General features: G+C 43.5%; 1 protein-coding gene across 1 annotated transcript; it reads left to right on the forward strand.

Moving 5' to 3' along the window:
* The first annotated feature begins 452 nt into the window (after positions 1 to 452).
* On the forward strand, positions 453 to 23,315 carry LOC125536950 (receptor-like protein 4). Its single transcript, XM_048700244.1, has 9 exons — positions 453 to 735; positions 1,517 to 2,575; positions 2,958 to 3,105; positions 21,092 to 21,163; positions 22,156 to 22,227; positions 22,302 to 22,373; positions 22,465 to 22,542; positions 22,706 to 22,890; positions 22,985 to 23,315. The coding sequence occupies exons 1-9, from the start codon at positions 645 to 647 to the stop codon at positions 23,113 to 23,115; spliced, it is 1,908 nt and encodes a 635-aa protein (XP_048556201.1). The 5' UTR covers positions 453 to 644; the 3' UTR covers positions 23,116 to 23,315.
* Position 23,316: the final 1 nt, after the last annotated feature.

Consider the following 23,316-nt stretch of genomic DNA (forward strand, 5'->3'; position numbering starts at 1 on the left):
TACTGGGGTACCCGTGAATCCGCCCTTTGTTTACGCCACGGCACGCGCATTAATCACCGCCGTACCAGTGGACGAGACTATGAACTGTACCCGTGCACACGTCTCAGCTGCGTGCAAGCGCCCAAGATCCGGCTCGGATGGTTGTGCCGCACTACAGCGCTACTGCGTCCATCCAATATTGTTAGATCCAGGGGGTGGTGTGTGTGTCTCATGACTTCGTGAGTTGTGGATCGTGGCCAAGAGCGTGACCGGCTCCCATGCCTCCATTAAAACGGTGAAAAAGGGATACACAACAACCGCTGCAATCATCATTATTAGGGCATCTCCAACAGTACCATGTCATTGTTGGTTAGCCATTGCTACACAAGCCAGATGCTAAATGAAAGGGTAATATAATTCTTACTACATGCAAGCCAATGCAAAAGCCAAATCCTACTATGTGAAAGAGTAATCTATTGTCCTGATCCATTTTCAGTCTCAGCTTTAGACAGCTCATTCTGATTTCCCAGGCCAGGCCTTTTGCGGGAGAAGAAAAAGCAAAAGAGATACTAGTACTATCTCGGACTGGACTGGCGTACCAAAGCAAAGGAGAAAAGGCTCGTCTTTCTTAGAGAGGGAGGGGGAAGGGGCGAGAGGGAGGCGCGATGCACAAGAGATTTCTTCTGTGGCCGCTGCTGCTCGCTGTCTCCGCATCGTCAGCTCTTCTTGGTGTTCTCGCGGCCGACCTTAGCAAAGGTGAGCTTTCTTGCTTCCTCTTTCCTTTCCCTCAAAATTTGTTATTTCTGCTCAATCCTGCTAAATGTAGCATATTGTGAGGTATGTTTTTGCATTTATTTATGCGACCGATATTTGCAGTCTTACCAAAATCAAGAATCCAGAATCCAGATTGAGTAATTTTGTGCCTACTTTGCCATCCTGCTTTCCAAGTTTGCTGATGTAATGTGAGGTGGATCTTCCCCAAATTGATAGATTATCCGCCGTCCTTTTCTACGGCTAGCGAAAATTAGAGGCCGTTTGGTTTCAGGCTAGCCAATTTCTTGGAATACCATTCCGTTTCTAGATTTGCGGAGAGAGCTCCCCCTTCCTCGCATTTGGGGCGCTATTAGCACTGTGATGTTTGACGGAATGAAGAATTTGATGGAGACACATTTTCACAAGTTTTGGACACCCCCACCCCACCCACCCACGAATTCTATCCATTTGCTCATGTAATCATATTGATAGCTTCCTTATCCCTCGAAAGTAGTCCATTTACCGCCCCTTCCCGCTCATATGTGCAATTTGGTTTGCTAAATAGTAGTATGTCATTTAAAGATAGATATGCTCAGGCTAGGAAGGAGGCATGGGAAATTTAAGTAGGAGGAAACGAAAGAAGACGTCCAAGCTTTAATTTATTTCTCTACTATATTGTACTTTCATGATTCAATGAACCAAATGGTACATTGATTTTACAGTAATTGCTTACTTGATGCTTCCTAGCATTGCTATTCAGTTCTAAATGCTTGCTTGTTTTCAGAACCTTTTACCATCCGTATAAGCTGTGGGAGTTTCGACGATGTCCACACGGCACCTACCAACACGTTGTGGTACCGAGATTTTGGTTATACTGGTGGCAGGTTTGCAAATGCCACTCGCCCGAGCTTTATTGTACCCCCACTGAAAACTCTTCGATATTTCCCTCTGTCTGATGGCCCTGAAAATTGTTACTACATCAACAATGTTCCCAATGGGCACTACCAAGTCAGGCTTTTCTTTGCCCTTGTGGCTGATCCTAATCTTGATAGTGAGCCAATATTTGATGTTTCTGTTGAGGGCACTTTATTCAGTTCTTTGCTTTCGGGCTGGAGTAGCGATGATGAGAAGACATTTGCGGAAGCCCTGGTTTTTGTTCAAGACTCAAGCTTATCGATTTGTTTCCACAGCACCGGTCATGGCGATCCATCGATTCTTTCTATGGAAGTTCTCCAAATAGATGATAATGCCTATAAGTTTGGTTCCCTTTGGGGAAAGGGAACAGTGCTTAGAACTACCAAAAGATTGACATGTGGTTCTGGAAAGCCAGCTTTTGATGAAGACCTAAACGGTATCCACTGGGGTGGTGACAGATTCTGGTTAGGGTTGAAAACTTTATCATCTAGTTCTGATGATCAACCTATATCAACTGAAAATGTTATAGCAGAGACATTGCTTGCACCAAATTTTTATCCTCAAAGTATGTACCAATCAGCTATTGTGGGCACTGATAGGCAGCCGACGTTATCCTTTGAAATGGATGTTACTCCAAACAAGAACTATTCTGTATGGCTTCATTTTGCAGAGATTGATAATGGAATAACTGCAGAAGAGCAAAGGGTATTTGATGTACTTATCAATGGTGACACTGCTTTCAAGGATCTTGATATAATCCGCATGACAGGAGAGCGTTTTACTGCGCTTGTTCTGAATAAAACTGTTGCTGTCAGTGGGACAACGCTAAAAATCACCTTGCAGCCTGTTGAAGGGACACATGCCATTGTTAGTGCGATTGAGGTTTTTGAGATCATTCCAGCTGAAATGAAGACCTTGACTCAAGAAGGTTGGTGCTTGACACTCTCCAAATTATCTTCCTTTTATTTCAAGCAATAATAAGTTTATGTTATATAGTAAATATGCTTGTTGCTTGGAGACCTTTTTTATTGGTGAACCGTATGAAACAGGCATTTGCAGTCCTTGGTTGACATTCTTGCTATACATAATATGGTTCAGAAATCATCTAGGATATTTTCCATTTCAGGGTGTAATAATCAATTGATGGTTGACAAAATCTACTTTTCAATAAAGATGCTTTTATTAAATGCAAACAAGTAGGACAGCTTTTCTCTGTCTTCAGTTTACAGCTATTCGAATGAGTATCACCAGAGGCCAGAGTTTAGCAACTAGGTATCTATATTGAGTCTCTCCTTTGCCGTGCTCTGTAGTGACTGCTCTGCGGACTTTGAAGGGTTCACTTGGTCTTCCTCTTCGATTTGGCTGGAATGGTGACCCCTGCATTCCTCAGCAGCATCCGTGGAGTGGAGTTGATTGCCACTTTGACAATACCAAAAGGCAGTGGGTCATTGATGGACTGTATGTTCTCTACCTCATACCACTTTATATCACAAGCATTTGTAGTCTTTTATGATCAGGATGCTAAACTTCATGTGTTGTATTCAGTTTGTTAATTTTGTATGTGTTAAAATACCTGTGCAATTATCCCTAATCTATGCAAATAACACAGTGATGATATGCAGGGACTATCTGCTTATTGATTTGAGGTTGAAAAATCTCCCTGTTGGTTGGGTTTCTGTTACTTGAAACTAGACTTGTCCATGTGCAGTCTGACCAAAAGTCTGACTCAGCTGCAGCCAAATAGATTTTGCAAATATATAGACATAATGTGTTATTTAAGATGAAAATAAATTTCATATTACATATAACATAAATAAATAGGAAATAAAGACTTCTGGGTTCGGATCTAGCGTGTACAAGCCATGCATTATCATGCCTGGCCTGGGTCATGAAAACAGTACACAAGTACTTGAAAAATAGTGCATTGGTGTGCTTTACATGAGCAAGATTAAAGATGCAATGTGAATTGCCAACTTCACCATCAACAAAGGGCTTATAAGACCAATGAGCAGAGACAAAGATTGTACCTAGGTGCACTAGTCATCAACTAACAGCCCTAGTTTTCAATGAACTAACACAAATGACATCACTTACAAAATTCCATGTATATTGTGAAGGCTGTGGTAACTGGTAAGCTTAATGGAAGTTGTAGCACCTATTTTTTGTAGAATACTAAATATAAGAGCTTCATCATGTGTTTTGGGAGTTAACAATTTATTGTCCATCTGATATTCCATTGGGCTTGCTAGTGAAATTTTAGGTCTTACTTTCTTGAGAAATGCAAAAGCATCACATGACACATGTTGATGCACATCAAAATATCAGGGCTTCAATTGAGAGGTTTGGGGGTTTTGATCATGGGAAAATTGCTCTCATTATTATTTGAACCCACTTCACTCGCATGGCAGCATGGTGCACGTAGCTCCCTCTCATGCATGGTCCGGAGAAGGATCCGACCACTTTGGGTCTTTTCTATGCAGCCTTTCCCTGCATTTTTGCAAGAGGCTGTTTCCAAAACTCGAACCCGTAACCTCATGGTCACAAGGCAACAACTTTACCGCTGCGCCAAGGCTCCCCTTCACTTCACTCACATAGCGTTCTCGGAAAATGAGTTTGCTAAAATAACCCTACTTAATGGCATCACTATGCTCTGTCTTCCCTTCCCTTAGTCTTTCCTCTCCCCTCAGTCCAGATGAAGCCAAGAAGAAGTCCGAAGCCAACCTCCATTGACGTGATGGCTCATGCTGCTGCTCCTGTGCCTAACCTTCTCTTCTTCTCCCATGGTGATGCGGTCTGTGATCGTGATGTTGATGTTGTCGAAAGGCAATAATGGCTGGCATGATCTCGTCGGCATATGGCTCCTTCTCTGCTTCACATCGAGCGTGTATCTTGTTAAAATATGTGCTGAATATTAGTTGTACGAGTTGTGCTCCAGTTCGACTTGTAATTAGCAGAGGGTTAGGTGTTTTAGTCGAACACGTGTAACCCGGGCCTATTATATAAAGGCACCATGGGGTAGCCAAATATACTAGACATAAGCTGGTAGGCTAGATAGAGATTGTGCGATAGGCAGAAAGCGTCTTACCCTCGTATGAGAGGGCGCCGTGCATGTTTATAGGCAGGGGCGCACATCCCTGATGACAGCACATACAAGTTGTTAAGATTACATCCTTGGAGGAGAAGGGATAAGAGAGAATAAGAGGAGTTCGGTTTACAGAAGATAAGCTATCTATCCAGCCGAAGCACTTAAGCATCTATCTCTATCTATCCCTATGTCACGTACAATCCTATGTTTAACAACCTCCCTTAATCACAACTTCATCAAGTTGAGATTATGCTTGAAGTCTTCAAAACTCCGTGTGGGCAAAGCTTTGGTGAATCCATCTGCAACTTGATCTCTAGAGTGCACAAACCGAATGTCAAGTTGCTTATTAGCAACCCTTTCTCTGACAAAGTGGAAATCTATCTCGATGTGTTTTGTTCTTGCATGAAACACATGATTAGCAGATAGATAGGTAGCACAAGATTGTCACACCACAAACATGGAGCTTGAGTATTTCTCACACCAAGTTCCTTAAGAATGGATTGAACCCATATAATTTCTGCTGTTGCATTTGCCAATGCTTTGTATTCTGCCTCTGTACTGGATCTAGACACAGTTGCCTGTTTCCTTGCACTCCATGATATCAAGTTAGGACCAAAAAATACTGCAAACCCACCAGTGGAGCGCCTATCATCTAGGCTGCCTGCCCAATCAGAGTCTGAGAAGGCACTGACCAAAGTAGATGGTGACTTGCTGAAATTAAGACCAATGCTCAAAGTATTTTTGACATATCTAACTATACGTTTGGCAGCAGTCCAATGAACAGTAGTGGGTGCATGAAGGAACTGGCATACTTTGTTGACAGCAAAAGAAATATGAGGTCTCGTCAATGTTAAGTACTGCAGTGCACCTACCAAACTCCTGTATTTAGTGCTGTCTTCTTTACTTAGAGGTGTACCTTCTGTGAGAGACAGTTTCTCAGAACTTGACAAAGGAGTAGGTGAGGGTTTACAACCTTGCAAGCCAGCCTTTTTCACCAAAGTAGTGGCATATTTTTCCTGGGAGAGATGAAGCCCATCATCATGTTTCTTCACTTCAATCCCTAGGAAATAATGAAGATCTCCAAGATCCTTAAGAGCAAAATCTGCACTCAAATCCTTCAACAATCCAGCTATTACCTCATCAGATGAACTTGTAACAATAATATCATCAACATAAATGAGGACAAATATGGTTGTGTTCAATTTATTGTAAATGAACAATGAGGTGTCAGACTTGGAAGGAACAAAGCCAAGTGTTTGCATCTTATGGCAGAGACGTGAGTACCATGCCCTTGGTGCTTGCTTTAACCCATAAAGTGCTTTGTCAAGTTTGCATACAAATGAGGGTGCATTTTCATTCTCAAAACCAGGAGGTTGTTTCATGTATACCTCCTCTTCCAGAACGCCATGCAGAAACGCATTTTGTACATCCAGTTGTCTGAGACTCCAAGCCCTGAAAACAACAATGGACAAAACAAGACGTATGGTTGCAGCTTTAACAACGGGAATAAAGGTATCCTCATAGTCTATTCCATACCGTTGCTTGAAACCCTTGGCAACAAGTCTTGCCTTATACCGGTTAATGGTTCCATCAGGCTTCCTTTTTATTCTGAAGACCCATTTGCAATCAATAAGATTTTTACCTTGCTGTGGAGGAACAAGATGCCACGTGTTATTTTTCTCTAGTGCCAAAAATTCTTCCTTCATTGCCTTTTTCCATTTTTCATCATGAAGTGCTTCCTCAAGAGTGCTCGGCTCACCTGGTTCACCTGTGGAACAAAGTGGCCATATTTCGTTATATGCTTATAATCAACAGGTTGGATCACACCTTGTTGTAGTCTTGTTCTTCGTTGTGACGGTGCAGCAGGATCAGTTGGCGCAGAAGATCCCGAAGCAGGGACAGGAGTTCTGGATGCTGTGACACCCGAGGCAGATTCGCCTCGTGCTTCTCCTGGATCTTCTGTGGCTGCATCTCGTGACCTAGGCGCTGTAGAGGCTGCAGAAGATCCCGGCCGTCCGACCGGCTCATCATGGGCTCATGATTGCGCGGGCCCGAGCAGACCAGCACCGGATCCAGCGCCTATCAGCCGCGGCTCAGCGCGCCGCTTGTAGCAGCGCGACTCGTCGGGGAAGCGCGTGCCGCGTTGGCCACTTGGGGGCTGCCAGGTGTGAGGCGACGAGCGGAGTGGAGCGGGCGCGGGGCCACCTCCAGCTGCGGTCGGTTGTGTGGCACGTGCGGAGTCGCTGGCGGTTGCGCGGGCGTGCGGCGCAGCTGTCGGCTTTGGCGCGTTAGCCCGCACCGATCCCGGCGCAGATTGCCTGCGCTGCTGCTCCTGCAGCAATCCCGAGGCGGATCCAGCGGGTTCCAAGGCAGATTTGCCCTCCACGCCATGACACATGAAATATGGCATTTGGGAAGTGATTTGTGCATCATTTTCTTCTCTGTTTTCACTGCTGTTTTCTCCTGCAACATCACAAAGCTCATGGGTATGGTTAAGAGGGTTAGTCAGCATCTGATCAACACAATTATTTTCTCCCATGTGATCAAGGCCTGATAGATGAGATGGCAAAAGAGGGATTGATAGGTGTAGGATTTTGAGTTGAGCATCACTTGGAAATTTTTCTTAGTATTTCCTCGACCTCCTTTAACAGTACGGTGTTTCCTATGACTCAAGAAAGAGAAAATGAAACTACGAAAACAAAAGTCTTCACGTTTCATGTTCCTCGAATGAATACCAAGTCTTCAGGATCACACCAATTTCTTCACTTTTAAAGTCTTCAGAAAGTCTTCAGTCGAAGAACTTCATTTTTAGGGGCCGACTTTCTCTGTAAATATCAAACTCCTCATAAACTTATAGACCTGTGTACACTCACAAACGCATCAGTCCCTTAACCTATAAGTCTTCAATACACAAAAATCAATAAGGGGCACTAGATGCACTTACAATCTCCCCTTTTTGGTGATTGATAACAATGTAGGTTAAGTTTTCAACGGGGATAAACATATGAAGTGTAAGTACTGATATTGAGGAATTTGATTGCAAGATACAGAAGAACTCCCCCTGAAGATGTGCATAATGAGGAATTAGCTTTTGAAGCAATGCACACTTAAAGAGTAGAATCATGGAGATCTCCCCCTATATCTTGTAATCCATACACGCATTTAACATATAATATGAAGAATTTGAAATGCATGATGAAATATGGTGACTGATGTAATTCAGCATGCGTGCATTAACATATATGAGGAATAAGCATGCAGAAGAACACAATAAAAGTATCAGACCACCATCGGGTTTAAGTTTACAACTCGATCCAGCAAAGTCTTCAAAAGAACGAGAGTTGTAACTTAGAAAAAACGCCCATATAAGTAGACCCGCTTGAAGACTAACTCAAATCCCCCCCTTTGTCGTCGAATGAGCAAAAGGAACGAAAAATAAGGACTAACACCCCTGAAGAATATCATCACTGAGTCGATGAAGGAGCGCTAGCATTGTTGGGGTCGGTTGTTGAAGTAGGGCCTGCCGCAGTGTCGTCCAAGTCTTCATGTTCATCTGTCGCGCGTGATGAAGAATATGAGTTGTATACCAAGGAAGGAACTTTAGTCTTCTTGAATTTCTTCGCCGGTGGCGGCTGAGACCATTCAAGGTCCTGTTTGAAACCCATTTGCTTCAGATCATCTTCACCATACATATGTGACAAAACAGCCCAGGTGCGACCGAAGACTTCATGGAGGTAGTAATGGTTTTTCTTCACTGCATTGTGTGTAGCAGTCATGTTGTAGAGAATAGAACCAAATTGACGCTTAACCCATTTGTGGTTGCGATCAACCTTCTGGTGAAGACTGAGGAGAAGCTCATGATCAGTCGTCACCCTTGGAGCTGTGCCTTGAGGATTTTGATTTCAAGCATTTGCGGCAGGGTCATGAGTGGCAGAGTCATCATTGGTGAAGTAGGCTGCAGCTTTGTGGAACAAACCATCCAATGGACGAATGCCTTCATCAATAATTGCAGTAGCCTTGCCCTTTTCATCAGATGGGATAAGTGTCCGCTTGAGAACTTTAATGGAGGGCAAGTAACTGACAGGATTCTCAAAATCAGCCTTATAGTTGAGTGAAGACCTTGTTCTGAGGAATCTCATAATTCAAGGAGCATATAGGAGAGAGTGCAATATTAGCCAGAGTTCTCATGAAGAAATCATGGTAGTTGATAGGAATGCCATGTATGATATTGAATAGCAGATTGTTCATGATGCCAACAACTTCTTCATCATTTGAATCCTGGCCTTTGATTGGACTCAATGTCTTTGTCAGAATGCGATAGACAGTTCGAGGCACAAACAACAATTCCTTCACGAGGAATTTGGTCCTTGGAACTTGACCGGGCTTCAGCTGCTTCATCAACACTTGCATGTAGTGAGCAGTAAGTTCAGGTTCATGATAGATGCAACGAGCGCCTTCAAGGGGAGGACTGACAGGCAGGGCATGAAGTAATTCAGAGGTCGGTGCTTTGAAATATGTGTTCTCTGTCTACAGTCCAATACCCAAGTGTTCACATCTTCAGCTTCTCCTGTGATGTGCAGCGTCGCATAGAACTGAAGAATTAGCTCTTCATTCCAATCAATAATGTCAGTGCAAAAGTTGAGCAGCCCAGCGTCATGAAGAACACTGAGTACTGGCATGAAGCAGGGCAGTGATTCCATGTCCACGTGAGGAATATGCTCATGGTCGAAGACTTTGTTTTTGTTGAACAGCGGCGAAGAATAGAAATTTGCTTGGCTGGCAGTCCAGAAGCGCTTCCTTCTAAGGCGAGCAGAGTCATAGGGGTTGTAGTCCGTGAAAAAACATGCTCGTGAAAGAAGTCATCAGACTTGAATTTTTGGTTCTTTGAGAAAGGATCCTTTGGCTTGGGTGAGGAGTGTCAGTCAATTGCATTATAACCTCAGGAATTGCTATCTCAGGTTCCGCAGGCTGAGAAATTTCAGTTTCTTCTTCAGTGGCAGCCTGGGTCTTCAATTCTTCAGCGGCAATGTCATCAGCACTAGTGGCTGGAATCTTTTTAGAGATGGATGGAGTGGGGTGTGGTTCTTCAGAACCCATTTGAACTTCAGTAGTCACTGACGACTGAGGAATTTGTTGCATGGAGTGAACAACGGAGAATTGGGGTGCTGACTTTTCCAAAAGTCATCATTCAGAACGGGCGTTGTGCACCCAATGTCCACATCCTCATTTTCTCCATTCATTTTTCTTCAACGCCGACCTCTTCAGCAGTAAACTGAGGCATGGATGATGAAACAACTGGGGTTGAAGGGATTGCATCCACTCCAATTTCTTTATCCAACTGTTCTGAGGAAGCAGCAGAAGGAATGTCTTCATCGGATCCGCTTGGGATAACGTATTCTTCATCAAAAGGAACGAGTTCCTTTGATGGCATGCTTGAGACTGGAACAATATCAATTGGATTGTCAAACGAGCTGGTCAATTTCTCCATCTTCTTCGGAGTTGAAGAGTTTGATGAAGTTGATGCTTTCCTTTTCTTCACAGCTGCACGCTCCGCAGCCTTGGTCTTCTTAGCTTCTAATGCAAAAAGAAGAATTGGACTTGGTGCAGGTGCAGGAGCAGAGAAAATTGGGTCCATGTCTTCAGGCACAACAGATATGGTTGCCCTGGTAGAAGCAGTTTCTTCAGGCACAGCGGTTCAAGCTTCAGCTGTCGTGGCAATTTCTTCAGGCGCAACATTAGAGGTTGCCCTGGCAGTTCATCAATGGCTGGAATGCAGTCATCAGCCCTGGTATTAGTATTTTCTTCAGCAGTCTGATTATCATCAGCAGTGCTGGCATTTTCTTCAGTAGGCTGAGCAGATGCTTCAGCCTGAGGAATTTCTTGTTGCGTAGGGGCTGTAACATTGATAGTGAACTTTTCAGTTATCTTTACAAATCTGACTTTGGCTTCAAGCCAGTCAGCATAGTAGCGATCAAATTCATCACCCAGTTTCTTCAGTAGTAGACAGTGATACACAGTTATGTTTCTTCGAGGACCAACAGACTAAGGATCGTTCGAGGAAATGGCATGTGCCAGATGTTGACTTGCGGTCCACACGATTACCAGCATAGTCAGAGTCTGAATATCCAAAAAGATCAAAAGCCGAGCCCTTGTGATACCATAATCCAAGTGTTGGTGTGTGAGCTAGATATCGAAGAATATGCTTCACAGCCTTATGGTGTGATTCCTTCCGTGTAGATTGAAGTCGGGCACACATGGAAACACTAAGCATAATATCTGGCCTAGATTCACACAAATACAATAGAGAAACAATCATGAAGTGGTATATCTTTTGGTCGAAGTCAATACCGTTTTCATCAATGCATAGATGACCATTTGTGGGCATAGGGACTTTGACTCCTTTGCAATCTTGCATGCCGAATTTCCTCGGTACAACCTTGAGGTATTTCTCCTGAGATATGAATATGCCGTTTCGTTGTTGACGAATCTGAAGACCTAAGAAGAATTTCAATTCTCCCATCATAGACATTTGATATTCTTCACTCATTATATAGGCAAATTCATCACACGCCCGAGGGGCCTGCTTGAGGCCATAGAGGGCCTTATTGAGTCCGAAGACTTTGTCGGGATGCTTTGGATTTTCAAAACCTGAGGGTTGAGCAACATATACTTCTTCCTCAAGCTTACCATTGAGGAATGCAATTTTCACATCCATTTGATATAAGATGATATCATAATGGTTAGCATAAGCAAGTAATATGCGAATAGCTTCAAGTCTAGCAACAGATGCAAAAATTTCATCGAAATCAATTCCTTCAACCTGTGTGTAGCCTTGAGCTACAAGTCGTGCCTTATTCCTCACCACAAGGCCATTTTCATCTTACTTGTTGCTAGGGGTGGGCATAAAAACCGACGAACCGAAGACCGAACTGATGCCGAAACCAAAAAAACCGAAAGTTCGGTTTTCATTGTTTCTACAGAAAAATTCTGTTTTTAGCTATGTTAACCGAACTTAATTCCTTCGGTTTGGTATTAGCATGGTTAACCGAACAGGAAATCGAACATTGATGGGCGACACGTGAATCTGCAGCGATGCTCCCGGGCTAGGCAGCCTCGAGAGCGCGCGTGCGGTCGCGATAAAAAGATTCCATGGGCCAAACTGCCTGCCTGCATGCAGGCCCAAATTTACAAGCTATTATGGATTTATGGGCTTCTTTTTCACGTGAGGTTGATGTAGTACGCTTGCGCTGCAGTTTGATTGTTTAGTCCCACCTCGGCCAGCCACGCACAAAGAGGTGGATAGCTAGGCTATAAGACAACGCAGGTAGAATCGCTGGGAGGCACTCAGCCTATTCTTTGGCACATTCAGCAAATACGGTACAAACCGATTACTGAACCGAAATGCTCGGTTAACCGAACTATCGGTTAGCTCATTTTACAAGCTATTTTCGGTTTTTATCTTTGCTAACCAAATTTACAAAATAACCGAATGGCAGAAACCGAAAATTCGGTTTCTACCGAATGCCCAGGCCTACTTGTTGCGGTAGATCCACTTTGTGCCAATGATATTGTGCTTACAAGGATCTGGACATTTGACCAGTTTTCAGACGTTGTTGAGCTCAAATTGATGTAATTCCTCTTGCATAGCTTGAATTCACTCAGGCTCCAGAAATGCTTCATCTATCTTAGTGGGCTCTGTGATAGAGACAAAGGCAAAGTGCCCACAAAAGTTAGATAAATGTGAAGCTCTTGAGCGTGTGAGAGGACCTGGAATGTTGATGTTGCTGATGATTTTCTCAATTTGCACTTCATTTGCAACGCGAGGATGAGCTAGTTGTCGTTGAGGAATTTGATCAGCATTTTCATCAGCACCATTTTCCTCAGGTGCATCAGCATGACGTTCTTCATGTTCTGGAACGACTTCTTCAGCAGATTCTTCGGTAGGAATGACATCCTCAGTAGCTTTGAACTTAATAGATTCCCCAGGAGCTATTTCATATGTCACAGGAGGTAGGTGCTCTCTTTGCGAGCCATTAGTTTCATTGAACCGCACATCTACAGTTTCAACAACCTTGTGGTGATATGTGTTGAAGACTGTAGATGTGCGAGTCCTTACCATAACCGAGTATAAAACTTTCATGTGCTTTCGGTGCGAATTTAGAATTGTGATGAGGATCTCTAATCCAGCATTTAGCACCGAAGACTTTGAAATAATTCACATTGGGTTTCTTGCCAGTGAGAAGTTCATATGCAGTTTTCTTGAAGAATTCGTGAAAATATACCCTGTTGATGATGTGGCACGCAGTATCAATTGCCTCAGGTCAGAAGCGAGTAGGCGTCTTGTACTCATCAAGCATAGCGCGGGCCATCTGAACAAGAGTCCTGTTCTTGCGCTCCACGAGGCCATTCTGCTAAGAAGTATATGGAGCAGATAACTCATGAGTGATACCAAATTTATCAAGGTAGTCATCAAGACCAGTGTTCTTGAACTCAGTTCCATTGTCACTTCTGATGTGCTTGATCTTCACACCAAAGTTGGTTGAAACCCTCGCGGAAAATCGTTTGAAGATTTCCTGCACTTCAGTTTTATAAGTGATGATGCAGCATTAGTAAATGTGGCATATATAGATGCAGCATTAGTAAATGTGGCATAGTGAGTAGGGCCAAAGAGATCCACGTGAAGCAATTCAAATGGACGAGTGGTAGTCATGATGGTCTTTGAGGGATGCTTGGCCTTGGTCATCTTTCCGCTTCACAAGCTCCACACAAATGGTCTTTGAGGAATTTGACACCCTCGATGTCGATGACATGCTTGTTCTTCGCGAGCGTGTTCAAGTTCCTCATCCCAACATGACCAAGTCGTCGATGCCATAGCCAGTTTTCTGAAACTTTTGCAAGTAGACATGTAGCAGGTTGTGGTCCTGTAGAGAAATCAACAATATACAAATCTCCTCTCCTAAAGCCTTCGAAGACTTTGGAATTGTTAACTTTCATGATCATAAGACAATGATACTTGCCAAAGACAACAATCTATCAAGGTCACAAAGCATTGAGACAGACATGAGGTTAACCCTAAGGACTCAACAAGCATGACTTTGTCCATGTGTCGACCCTTTGAGATTGCAACCTTACCTAGACCCAATACCTTGCTTTTGCCTTTGTCAGCGTAGGTGATATGCTTCAAATATGATGGAGATAAAGCAGAGTCCATTAATAAGCTTCTGTTACGTCATGTGATTTGTACATCCATTATCGAGGACCCACTCAGTGGCTTTGGGTTGATCATCTTGCAGATGAATTAGTGCAACTTACGAACTCATATACTTCATCAGTGAAGAATATGATATCAATTTCATCAAATCAATTTCATCAAGCAATAAAACAGATAAAGCAGTATGAGGACGTGAGAAATGAAAATTCATTTCTTCATGATTAGCTTGCGTCCTTTCAAGCATATTCAGATCTCCAGCAAATTCTTCAGACGATTAAGTTTGTTTGGAGACCTGACCTTGCATAAGAGATTAGTTCTTTTTCTTCACCACCCACATCTGAAGGGGTGGCAAAGAGTTCATCATTCTGCGAGCTCTATAAGAGAAAGGTGGCATAGATGTCAATCCACTTCGTTTCACATAAGAGGGATTAAGGTAAGCATAAGAGTAAGCAGAGAAATTCTTTGAGGATTTATGAACATAATGATTTGAAGAATAATGCACATATCCATAATTCTTAGATCTTCCCTGTGAAACAGACGGGTTAGCATGATGATGCTCATATGAAGACTTTGATCCTTTTGAGGAATTTGATCCATGTGAGGAATTTGGTCCGTATGAGGACTTAGATCCATATGAAGAATTTGGTCCATATGAAGAATTTGATCTGGGGTTTCTATTCTTCACAGGTGGTGTCATGATAACATCCACCTGAAGATTTTCAAAGCACCTTTTGAGAACCCAGATTTTCTTCATAGAAGGACCGTTCCTGCAGTTAATGCCAACATATCTAGCAAATACTTCACAATTCTGATTTTTAAACAGTTTATAGTTGGCAATTGACTCATCAGAAGAATATGAAGATTCACATGTAAAGCCAGATAAAGTAGATGGATCCACTGAAGGTCCCTTTGCAGCAACCCATGAGGTTTTGGGATACTGCTCAGGTTTCCAGTAGGTCCCATCAGCATTAAGTTTCCTCTCAAAGGCAATACACTCTTTCCTAGGGTTCCTGTTGAGGATCTGCTTTTTAAGCACATCACAAAGAGCCTGATGCCCTTTAAGGCTTTTGTACATGCCTGTCATATACAATTCCTTCAGCCCTGCATCATCATTGATAGTAGCAATGTCCTCAGATGAGGAATTAGTGATAGCAGAGACAGTTGAAGAATTTGCAGCAATGAAAGCATTTGAGCATTTAGGTGGAGAATTAGCAGATTCACGTTCAACGCACTTCAAACATGAAGGAATAAATTCTTCTTGAGTAGCGCTGATTTGTTGAGCAAGTAATGAATCACGCTCCTTCTGAAGATCTTCATTACTCACTCTTAACTGCTCAAGATCTTACTTTCTTTGAAAAAATTCATAAGAAAGCTTCTCATGATCAGATAGGAGAGTGTTATGATGACCTTGAAGATTGTCAAACTTGGACTGAAGTCTCTGAAGATTTCCAGTCAAAATTTTAGTGCGATTCATTTCCTCGCCCAACATATCATCGCTTTTATCTAGCATATTTTGAACCCTTTCCAGAGCTTTTTGCAGTTTTACAGCAATCTTAGCAAGTTTAGAATAGTTGGGTTTAAGGTTTTCATCAGATTCATCCTCACTTGATTCAGAGGAGGGATATTTAAGTACCTTTGCATCTTTTGCCATGAAGCAATAGGTGGGAGCGTAGTCATCATCGCCGTCGCCAGTGGTGCTGGAGAGGTCCTTTTCCTTAGAGTTGAAGATGGACTTGCTGACGAATGCGGTAGCGAAGGCTAGGCTCGCCACACCAGAGTCTGACTCCTTAGATTCCTCCTCTTCCTCATTTTCCTCAGATTCAGCCTTAGAGTCCATTTTCTTGCCAATGAATGCCCGAACCTTCTTGGAGCTGCTCTTCTTGTGAGATGAAGACCTTGAAGGTTTTGATGAAGAGAACTTTGAAGATTTCTTCTTCTTCTTTGAATCCTCAGAACTGTAATCATTGTATTTCTTCTTCTTTGATTTCTTTTTCCACTGAGGACAATCTTGAATGTAGTGACCGGGTTTCTTGCATTTGTGACAGAGTCTCTTCTTGTAATCATGGGATGAGGAATCTGATCTTAAGTCACCACTTCTTAAGGATTTTCCAAAACGACCACGTCTTGAGAACTTCTGGAATTTCCTCACGAGCATTGCTAGCTCTTGGCTCAGTTTTTCAGGGTCACCAAGACTGCTACCAGAATCTTCATCTTCTAATTCAGACACTGTCTTGGCCTTCAGAGGTCGTGATCTACCATAGCTTGGTCCATGGAGACCTCTCTTCTCAGCAAGCTGAAACTCATGAGTGTTTAGCCTCTCGAGGATATCAGCGGGATCAAGTGACTTATAGTCTTCATGTTCTTGTATCATCAATGCCAAAGTATCAAATGAGGAATCAAGCGATCTCAGCAATTTCTTCACCACCTCATGGTCGGTGATGTCAGTGGCACCAAGTGCTTGAAACTCATTTGAGATGTCAGTGAGACGATCGGAGGTTTGCTGAACATTTTCATTGTCGAGTCCTTTGAAACGGTTGAAGAGATTGCGAAGAACGTCAACTCGAGAGTCACGCTATGTTAAGACGCCTTCATTGACCTTGGACAGCCTGTCCCAGATAAGCTTTGCTGTTTCCAAAGCACTCACTCTGCCATACTGCCCTTTGCTCAGATGGCCACATATGATGTTCTTTGCTTGAGAGTCGAGTTGCTTGAATCTCTTCACATCAGCAGCGTTGATGGTGGGAGTGACAGAGGGAACACCATTCTCCACAACGTACCAGAGATCGTTATCAATTGCCTCAAGATGCATGCGCATCTTATTCTTCCAGTAGGGGTAGTCCGTCCCATCAAAGGTAGGATACCCAGTAGAAACCTTGATCATATCTGCGGTCGACATAACTAAAACTCCAGGCGGTTAAACTAAAATCACACAGAACAAGGGAGTACTTTGCTCTGATATCAATTGAAAGTGCATTAAGTCGACTAGAGGGGGGTGAATAGGCGATTTTTATGAATTCTTCACTAGAGGGGGGTGAGGAAATTCCTGAGCGAAGAATTACTTGCAGCGGAATAAGTACTCAGAAGTAAACAAAACAGAACATGAGCACGGTCTTCATGATGAAAGGAAAACAAGCGCAGAGTATAGAAAGCGTAAGTTCAGGATAAAACAGGATGAAGACAAACAGACTGAAGAAATTAAACTGAGGAAATTGAGAAAGTCTTCAGTCAAAGTTTTCGAACAGATATGAACAAGCACACAACACAGAAATGAGGAAATGGAAGGGTTGAGGAAATGGAACCAGTTAGCTCGGTGAAGATAATGATTTGGTAGACCAGTTCCAACTGTTGTGACAGTTGTACGTCTGGTTAGGGCTGCTAGGTATTTAAACCTGAGGACACACAATCCCGGACATCCAATCCTGAACACGCAGTCCAGAACACTCAGTCCTCACCGTATTCCCCTTGAGCTAAGGTCACACATACCTCGTCCAATCACTCGTGGTAAGTCTTCAGGTGACTTCCAAACCTTCACAGACTCGGTCACTCGGCTATCCACAATTTCCTCTTGGATGCTCTAGACCATGACGACTAACCATCTGGAATATGCATAGTCTTCAAAGGTAACAAGCGTCGGATCCACGCAGGATCTATCTCTTCAGTGATGCTCAATCACTTTGGGTTTGTAGGTGTTTGGGTTTGGGTTTTCCTCACCTGATGATTTTCGCTCAAAGTCCTCGGAGGATGGGATGCTCTCAAATGACAAGTGTCAATTTCTCTCGGAGCAGCCAACCAGCTAGTGGTTGTAGGGGGCGGCTATTTATAGTCTAGGGAGCAGCCTGACATGATAAGACATAAATGCCCTTCAATGATATGACCGTTAGGTGGAAGGGTATTTTGGGACAGTTGGCGCGTAGCACAGCAACGGTCGGAAATTTGACTAACAAATTCCTCAGGGCTATCATGTTCCTCACTTGTAGGCAATCCGCACTGACGAATTCCTAACTCCTCAGTCAGAACAAATTCCTCAGAGACTAGAAGAGCTTCGTCTCTTTCACTGAAGAAATTGACTGAACTGTATGAGATTTCTAATGGCTTCACTCGAAGGGATTGGTAGGTGTAGGATTTTGAGTTGAGCATCGCTTGGAAATTTTTCCTTAGTATTTCCTCGACCCCCTTTAACAGTACGGTGTTTCCTATGACTCAAGAAAGAGAAAATGAAACTACGAAAACAAAAGTCTTCACGCTTCATGTTCCTCGAATGAATACCAAGTCTTCAGGATCACACCAATTTCTTCACTTTCAAAGTCTTCAGAAAGTCTTCAGAAATCCAAAGTCTTCAGTCGAAGAACTTCATTTTTAGGGGCCGACTTTCTCTGTAAATATCAAACTCCTCATAGACTTATAGACTTGTGTACACTCACAAATGCATCAGTCCCTTAACTTATAAGTCTTCAATACACCAAAATCACTAAGGGGCACTAAATGCACTTACACCAGGGTTGTCCAAAGCGCATGCGTCGTGGTGATCGCGGTCACCTGCACCAACACCTCTTTGGAGAGATTATTGAGCAGGTACCCGAGCACTTGTTGATCCTCCCGGACCCAGATTGGGTGGAGAGGGTTGGGCTCGGTGGAGTCCTTGCCGTCCTTGTCCTTGCCAGGAAGGAAGCGGGTTGGCTCCAGCGTGCTGCTGTCAGCATAGCCGAAGACGCCAGCTCCCCTTAGCTGCGGCGTGATCTGGACGCGCCACAGTACGTAGTTCGTACGGGTGAGCTTCTCCGTGACCTGGTTGTTGAGGCCGATCTGGGAGGAGCCGAAGGAAGGCATGCTAGGCACTAATGGAGATTGGAAAAACTAGATGTATTGGAAGAGGGATGCTCTGATACCATGTGCGATAGGCGGAAAGCGTCTTACCCTCGTATGAGGGGGCGCCGTGCATGTTTATAGGCAGGCGCGCACATCCCTGAGGACATCGCATACAAGTTGTTAAGATTACATCCTTGGAGGAGAAGGGATAAGAGCGAATAAGAGGAGTTCGGTTTACAGGAGATAAGCTATCTATCCAGCCGAAACACTTAAACATCTATCTCTATCTATCCCTATGTCACGTACAATGCTACGTTTAACAGAGATCACACGAGGGACGGTTCGGCACAAGTGGTAGGGATGGCCGGACCGGCCATGACAAGTGGTCGGAGACCTATCTGATGGCCTCAGCGGGCTTGTCGTTGACTGTATCATGTGATTTGGTACATGGAGAGGAGCACCCATAGTCATGCCCCAGAGATGTAGCCATGTTGATGAACCTTGTTAACAAATCTCGGTGTTGTGCTCGTGCTTTTGTGATTGCTTTTCCTCGACAAATTGACGCGCACCTCAGATTATTCTAACAAGTTGTATGAGAGCAAGGTTTTGATAAGGTCGCAAGTTGATCTAGAGTATGAATCGCGTTTGGTGCGAAGACGGCGTGTGGAAGAAACAGTTATTGAAGCTGATACTGGTCGGTTGGAGGATTTCTTCCACGAAAGTCGTCGGGTTGCGCTGGACTACATCGAGAAAAGAAGCAATTTGAAACAGTAGATTGGAAGGGCAGTAGCACGTGCAATGGCGGCAGCGTGTTCTATATCAATCTCGACGTGATTAGGTCGGGTCACGTGCAACAATGGGAGTCATCAGGATCTTAGAGTCGACAAGCGTTGTCGGCAACAGGAGTCCTGAGCGGTTCTGGCAGTGCAACACATAAGCAACATGCTACATGGGCCAAGGCGGAGCTCATGAATAATGGTTCAAATCCAAGGTACATGGAGGTTCGCGCATGGTGGCTTCAAGATGGCGGGGACATATTCGCCAAGGTATAGTGGAAAATATGTGTCGAATATTAGGTGTACGAGTTGTGCTACAGTTGGACTTATAATTTGCCGAGGGTTAGGTATTTGAGTCGAACACATGTAACCCGGGCCTATTATATAAAGGCACCATGGGATAGCCAAATAGACTAGACATAAGCTGGTAGGTGAGACAAAGATTACGAGAGGGACGGTCTGGCGCCCATTACAAGGGTGGCCGGGGACCTGTCTGATGGCCTCGGCCGGCTTGTCGTGGACTGTATCATGTGATTTCGTACATGGAAAGGAGCGCCCATAGTCATGCCCCGGGGATGTAGCCATGTTGCTGAACCTCGTTAACAAATCTCGGTGTTGTGCTCCTACTTGTGTGATTGCTTGTCCTCGACGAATTGATGCGCGGCTCGAATTATTCTAACATATCTTGGGATCATTTATGCAAATACTGTAGAGCATATTGTGCTAGAGGTGGCAAACCGTGGCATGCGCTGGTGAGCGGAATTGCCAGAGGTGGCAAACCATGATATGCATCGGTGAGCACGGGTGTAACGCTGCAGCCATAGCCACCGGTTCCCGGTCATTATGCCTGGCGGGATCTAGACTAGCCCCACAGACCAACACTAGTCTTTTCTGTGCACTTTACCCTCAGATGAGCCCTTCTGGGAGCAGCAGGGATGTCGTCAGCAAGAAAATCATTCTCATAGTGGAGGAGCCCTGGTAACCCATACACCGCCGACTATACGCTCTAGTCTATGGCTTTAAGCTCGCTGGCAACATTTCACAAAGCACCGAGGTCATGTCCTCTACTACTCTACACATAACACCTCACAGTAATGTGCTTCAGCCGACCAATACAAGATGTGCTACATGCTTGGTAGGGATAAGCTCCTTTTGTGTGTTGTTAATATACAATGACCGTTACAGATCAGAGCTTCGTCACACTTCACAGGTTGGAGTTTTCTAAATTGGGAGTACTAAAGGTTGAAGAAGAGCATTAGATGTGCATCCCACAGACCCAAAGGGCAGTGGGGAAAGAGAGTGAGGTAGAGGAGATTTAGAAGACTGCAGATAGAGCATAAGTGTGATTATGTGGTGGTATTTTAGGAGTGCTCTGAGAGCGAAGTGGATTTAAACTTTAAAATAATTTTATGAGAGCATTTTCCCCTCCAATTATTTGCTGTGTTACCTTGTTTTAGGCCTTAACAGCACCTTTTGCGTTCTTATATTCATTACAATTTCATTAATCGCCCATTAATGCTAAGTTATTGTTACTGCAAGTATTTGAACTACTCCTTGAACATGCAGAGGTCTTGACAACCAAGGCTTGAGAGGAGTTATACCTAGTGATGTATCTAAGCTACAACACCTGCAAAGCATGTAAGTTTGTTTCACAACCCCAATATGAATGCATGGGTGCATGATTATTTTAGTTCTTAATATGAATTGAAATGTCATGGTTACCGTTATGCTTTGCTATATCTTGTAGTACTGAAAACCTGTAACACCATTAGCTACATTTACTGTTGATGGATGCATTTTCATAAACCCGTGCAACCAAGGTTTTTGAGTCGTGAGTCAAGTCAAGTCACCATGCCTCCGGTTCAGCGATTAGCCGGACCTAGTTGGTGATTAGTCGCCACTAATTGCCCAAGTTGCTATCCTGCACCTTCTCGGTGATTAGTCGGCATCTAGTCGGTGATTAGTCCGCGACTCAAAAACCTTGTGTGCAACATGAAGGATCACTGGAAATGGACTTAAGTATCTAGAAACAACTTTGTAGTTGTTCAGTCAGATACAGAAGGGCTGTTCAAAGATCTGATTGCCTGGGTTCCATGCCTGATCAACAGAAATCAGCTATGCTGGAACAATTGCAACCATTTTATTTGAGTAATACAAGCCCTTGTTGCCGGCAAACAAAAAGTATAGTCTTCTGAAATATATGTTGCTATTTTTGAGCTGTTGGCGACTAGTTAATTCCTAATTACTTCATAGATGTGTTTGAATTTTGCACAAAAAAATGTAACTACTGCTCATAGCAAAATTTAACTATAAAATGAATCTTTGGGACAATTCTCGAGTGACATATGCTGAAAGTCAAAGTCTGTTCAAGCTTTGCATTACATGAATCATGCGGGATTCATACTCAAAATTCCCAATGCTGCAAACAGGCCAATTTCCATTGGCAGAATTAAATGGACTATGGACGCGATTATGTAATCAGGACCAAATCAATATTGTCAATGATCCTAAATTTGAGGATATCACTTAACGAAGTCTAAATGAATCTACCTGCCTTTCTTACTGTCTTAAGAAAGTACTGACACTATGATTTTGGCCTGACAAAGATAAACTTTCGTTTGATCAAACAGAAACTTCAGCAGTAATAGTATAAAGGGCAATATTCCATTGTCTTTGGGTACCATCCCAGGGCTACGAGTACTGTAAGTCTCTGCAACACCAGTATTGTGAAGTCCCAGTTTTTCATTTAATCCTTATTACGTAATCATATTTGTAGAGATCTGTCATTCAATGAACTCAATGGTTCTATTCCGGAGAGCCTTGGCCAACTGACGTCTTTACAGACACTGTGAGGACATCAATTGCACATTTTTTTCTTCTGTTTGGGACTTACTTTGTGCTTCTTCCCCCTTAACTAGAGATACTTTCTCTTAATGCAGGAACCTAAATGGCAATGATCTTTCAGGAAGAGTTCCAGCCAGCCTGGGAGGAAGACCTCTACACAGAGTTAGATTCAAGTAAGAACCCACAGCATTTATTACTACAGATAGTTTGCATTCCAGTTACTCCATTCTCCACATATATAGGAGCATAAACCCCAATCTAGATGTGCATTAGAGTTCCTGTTTGTCTTAATATTACTTGAATGTTTGGGAGGCTTACAAACTGTTGAAATGACAGCTTTACGGACAATGCTGGGCTGTGTGGAATTCCTGGTTTACATGAGTGTGGCCCTCATTTATCAGTCGCTGCAAAGATCGGCATGGCTTTCGGGGTACTTGTAGCTTTTCTGTTTCTAGTTGTATTTGCGGCATGCTGGTGGAAAAGGAGGCAAAACGTTATCCGTGGTCAGAAATTAGCTGCAGGTAAGAAGCTGTAGTAAACCATTTAAATCTGAATGCAGAGTATACAAATTTGTTCGATATAATGGACTAAGTTTTTTTTCCTCCCGTTTTGCAGCAAGGGAAGCTCCGTATGCTAAATCAAGGACCCAGTTTACACGGGATGTGCAGATGGGCAAGCACCACCGCCCGCATGAGACGAGCCCACGGGGTGGCAACAATGAAAGCTCGCCACATTTGCTTGCCTAGTTACTTGCCGCGATTGGTAATGCTATTTCGGTTGTGCGTCCTCTCCGGTATGCTCAGTTAATGCTGCTGTCAGCTTGAGTTGTAAAACAACTGTACATACTAGGTCAGGATGGTGTATATACTCCCTTTTTTCCTCCAAATGTTCAGTCAGGGAGTATTGTCAACTGGGAAATGATCCAGATCATCCTATTTCTAGTTGAG

This window comes from Triticum urartu, chromosome 2, assembly GCF_003073215.2.
Source record: "Triticum urartu cultivar G1812 chromosome 2, Tu2.1, whole genome shotgun sequence".
NCBI classification, from domain to species: Eukaryota; Viridiplantae; Streptophyta; class Magnoliopsida; order Poales; family Poaceae; genus Triticum; species Triticum urartu.

Bases quoted from the DNA above. Each gene is read 5' to 3' on its own strand.
- LOC125536950 (XM_048700244.1), top strand. From the start codon at position 645: ATGCACAAGAGATTTCTTCTGTGGCCGCTGCTGCTCGCTGTCTCCGCA. The intron at 2,576-2,957 runs GTTGGTGCTTGA...CGTGCTCTGTAG, and splicing joins GAAGACCTTGACTCAAGAAG to TGACTGCTCTGCGGACTTTG. The intron at 21,164-22,155 runs GTAAGTTTGTTT...TTGATCAAACAG, and splicing joins CTACAACACCTGCAAAGCAT to AAACTTCAGCAGTAATAGTA.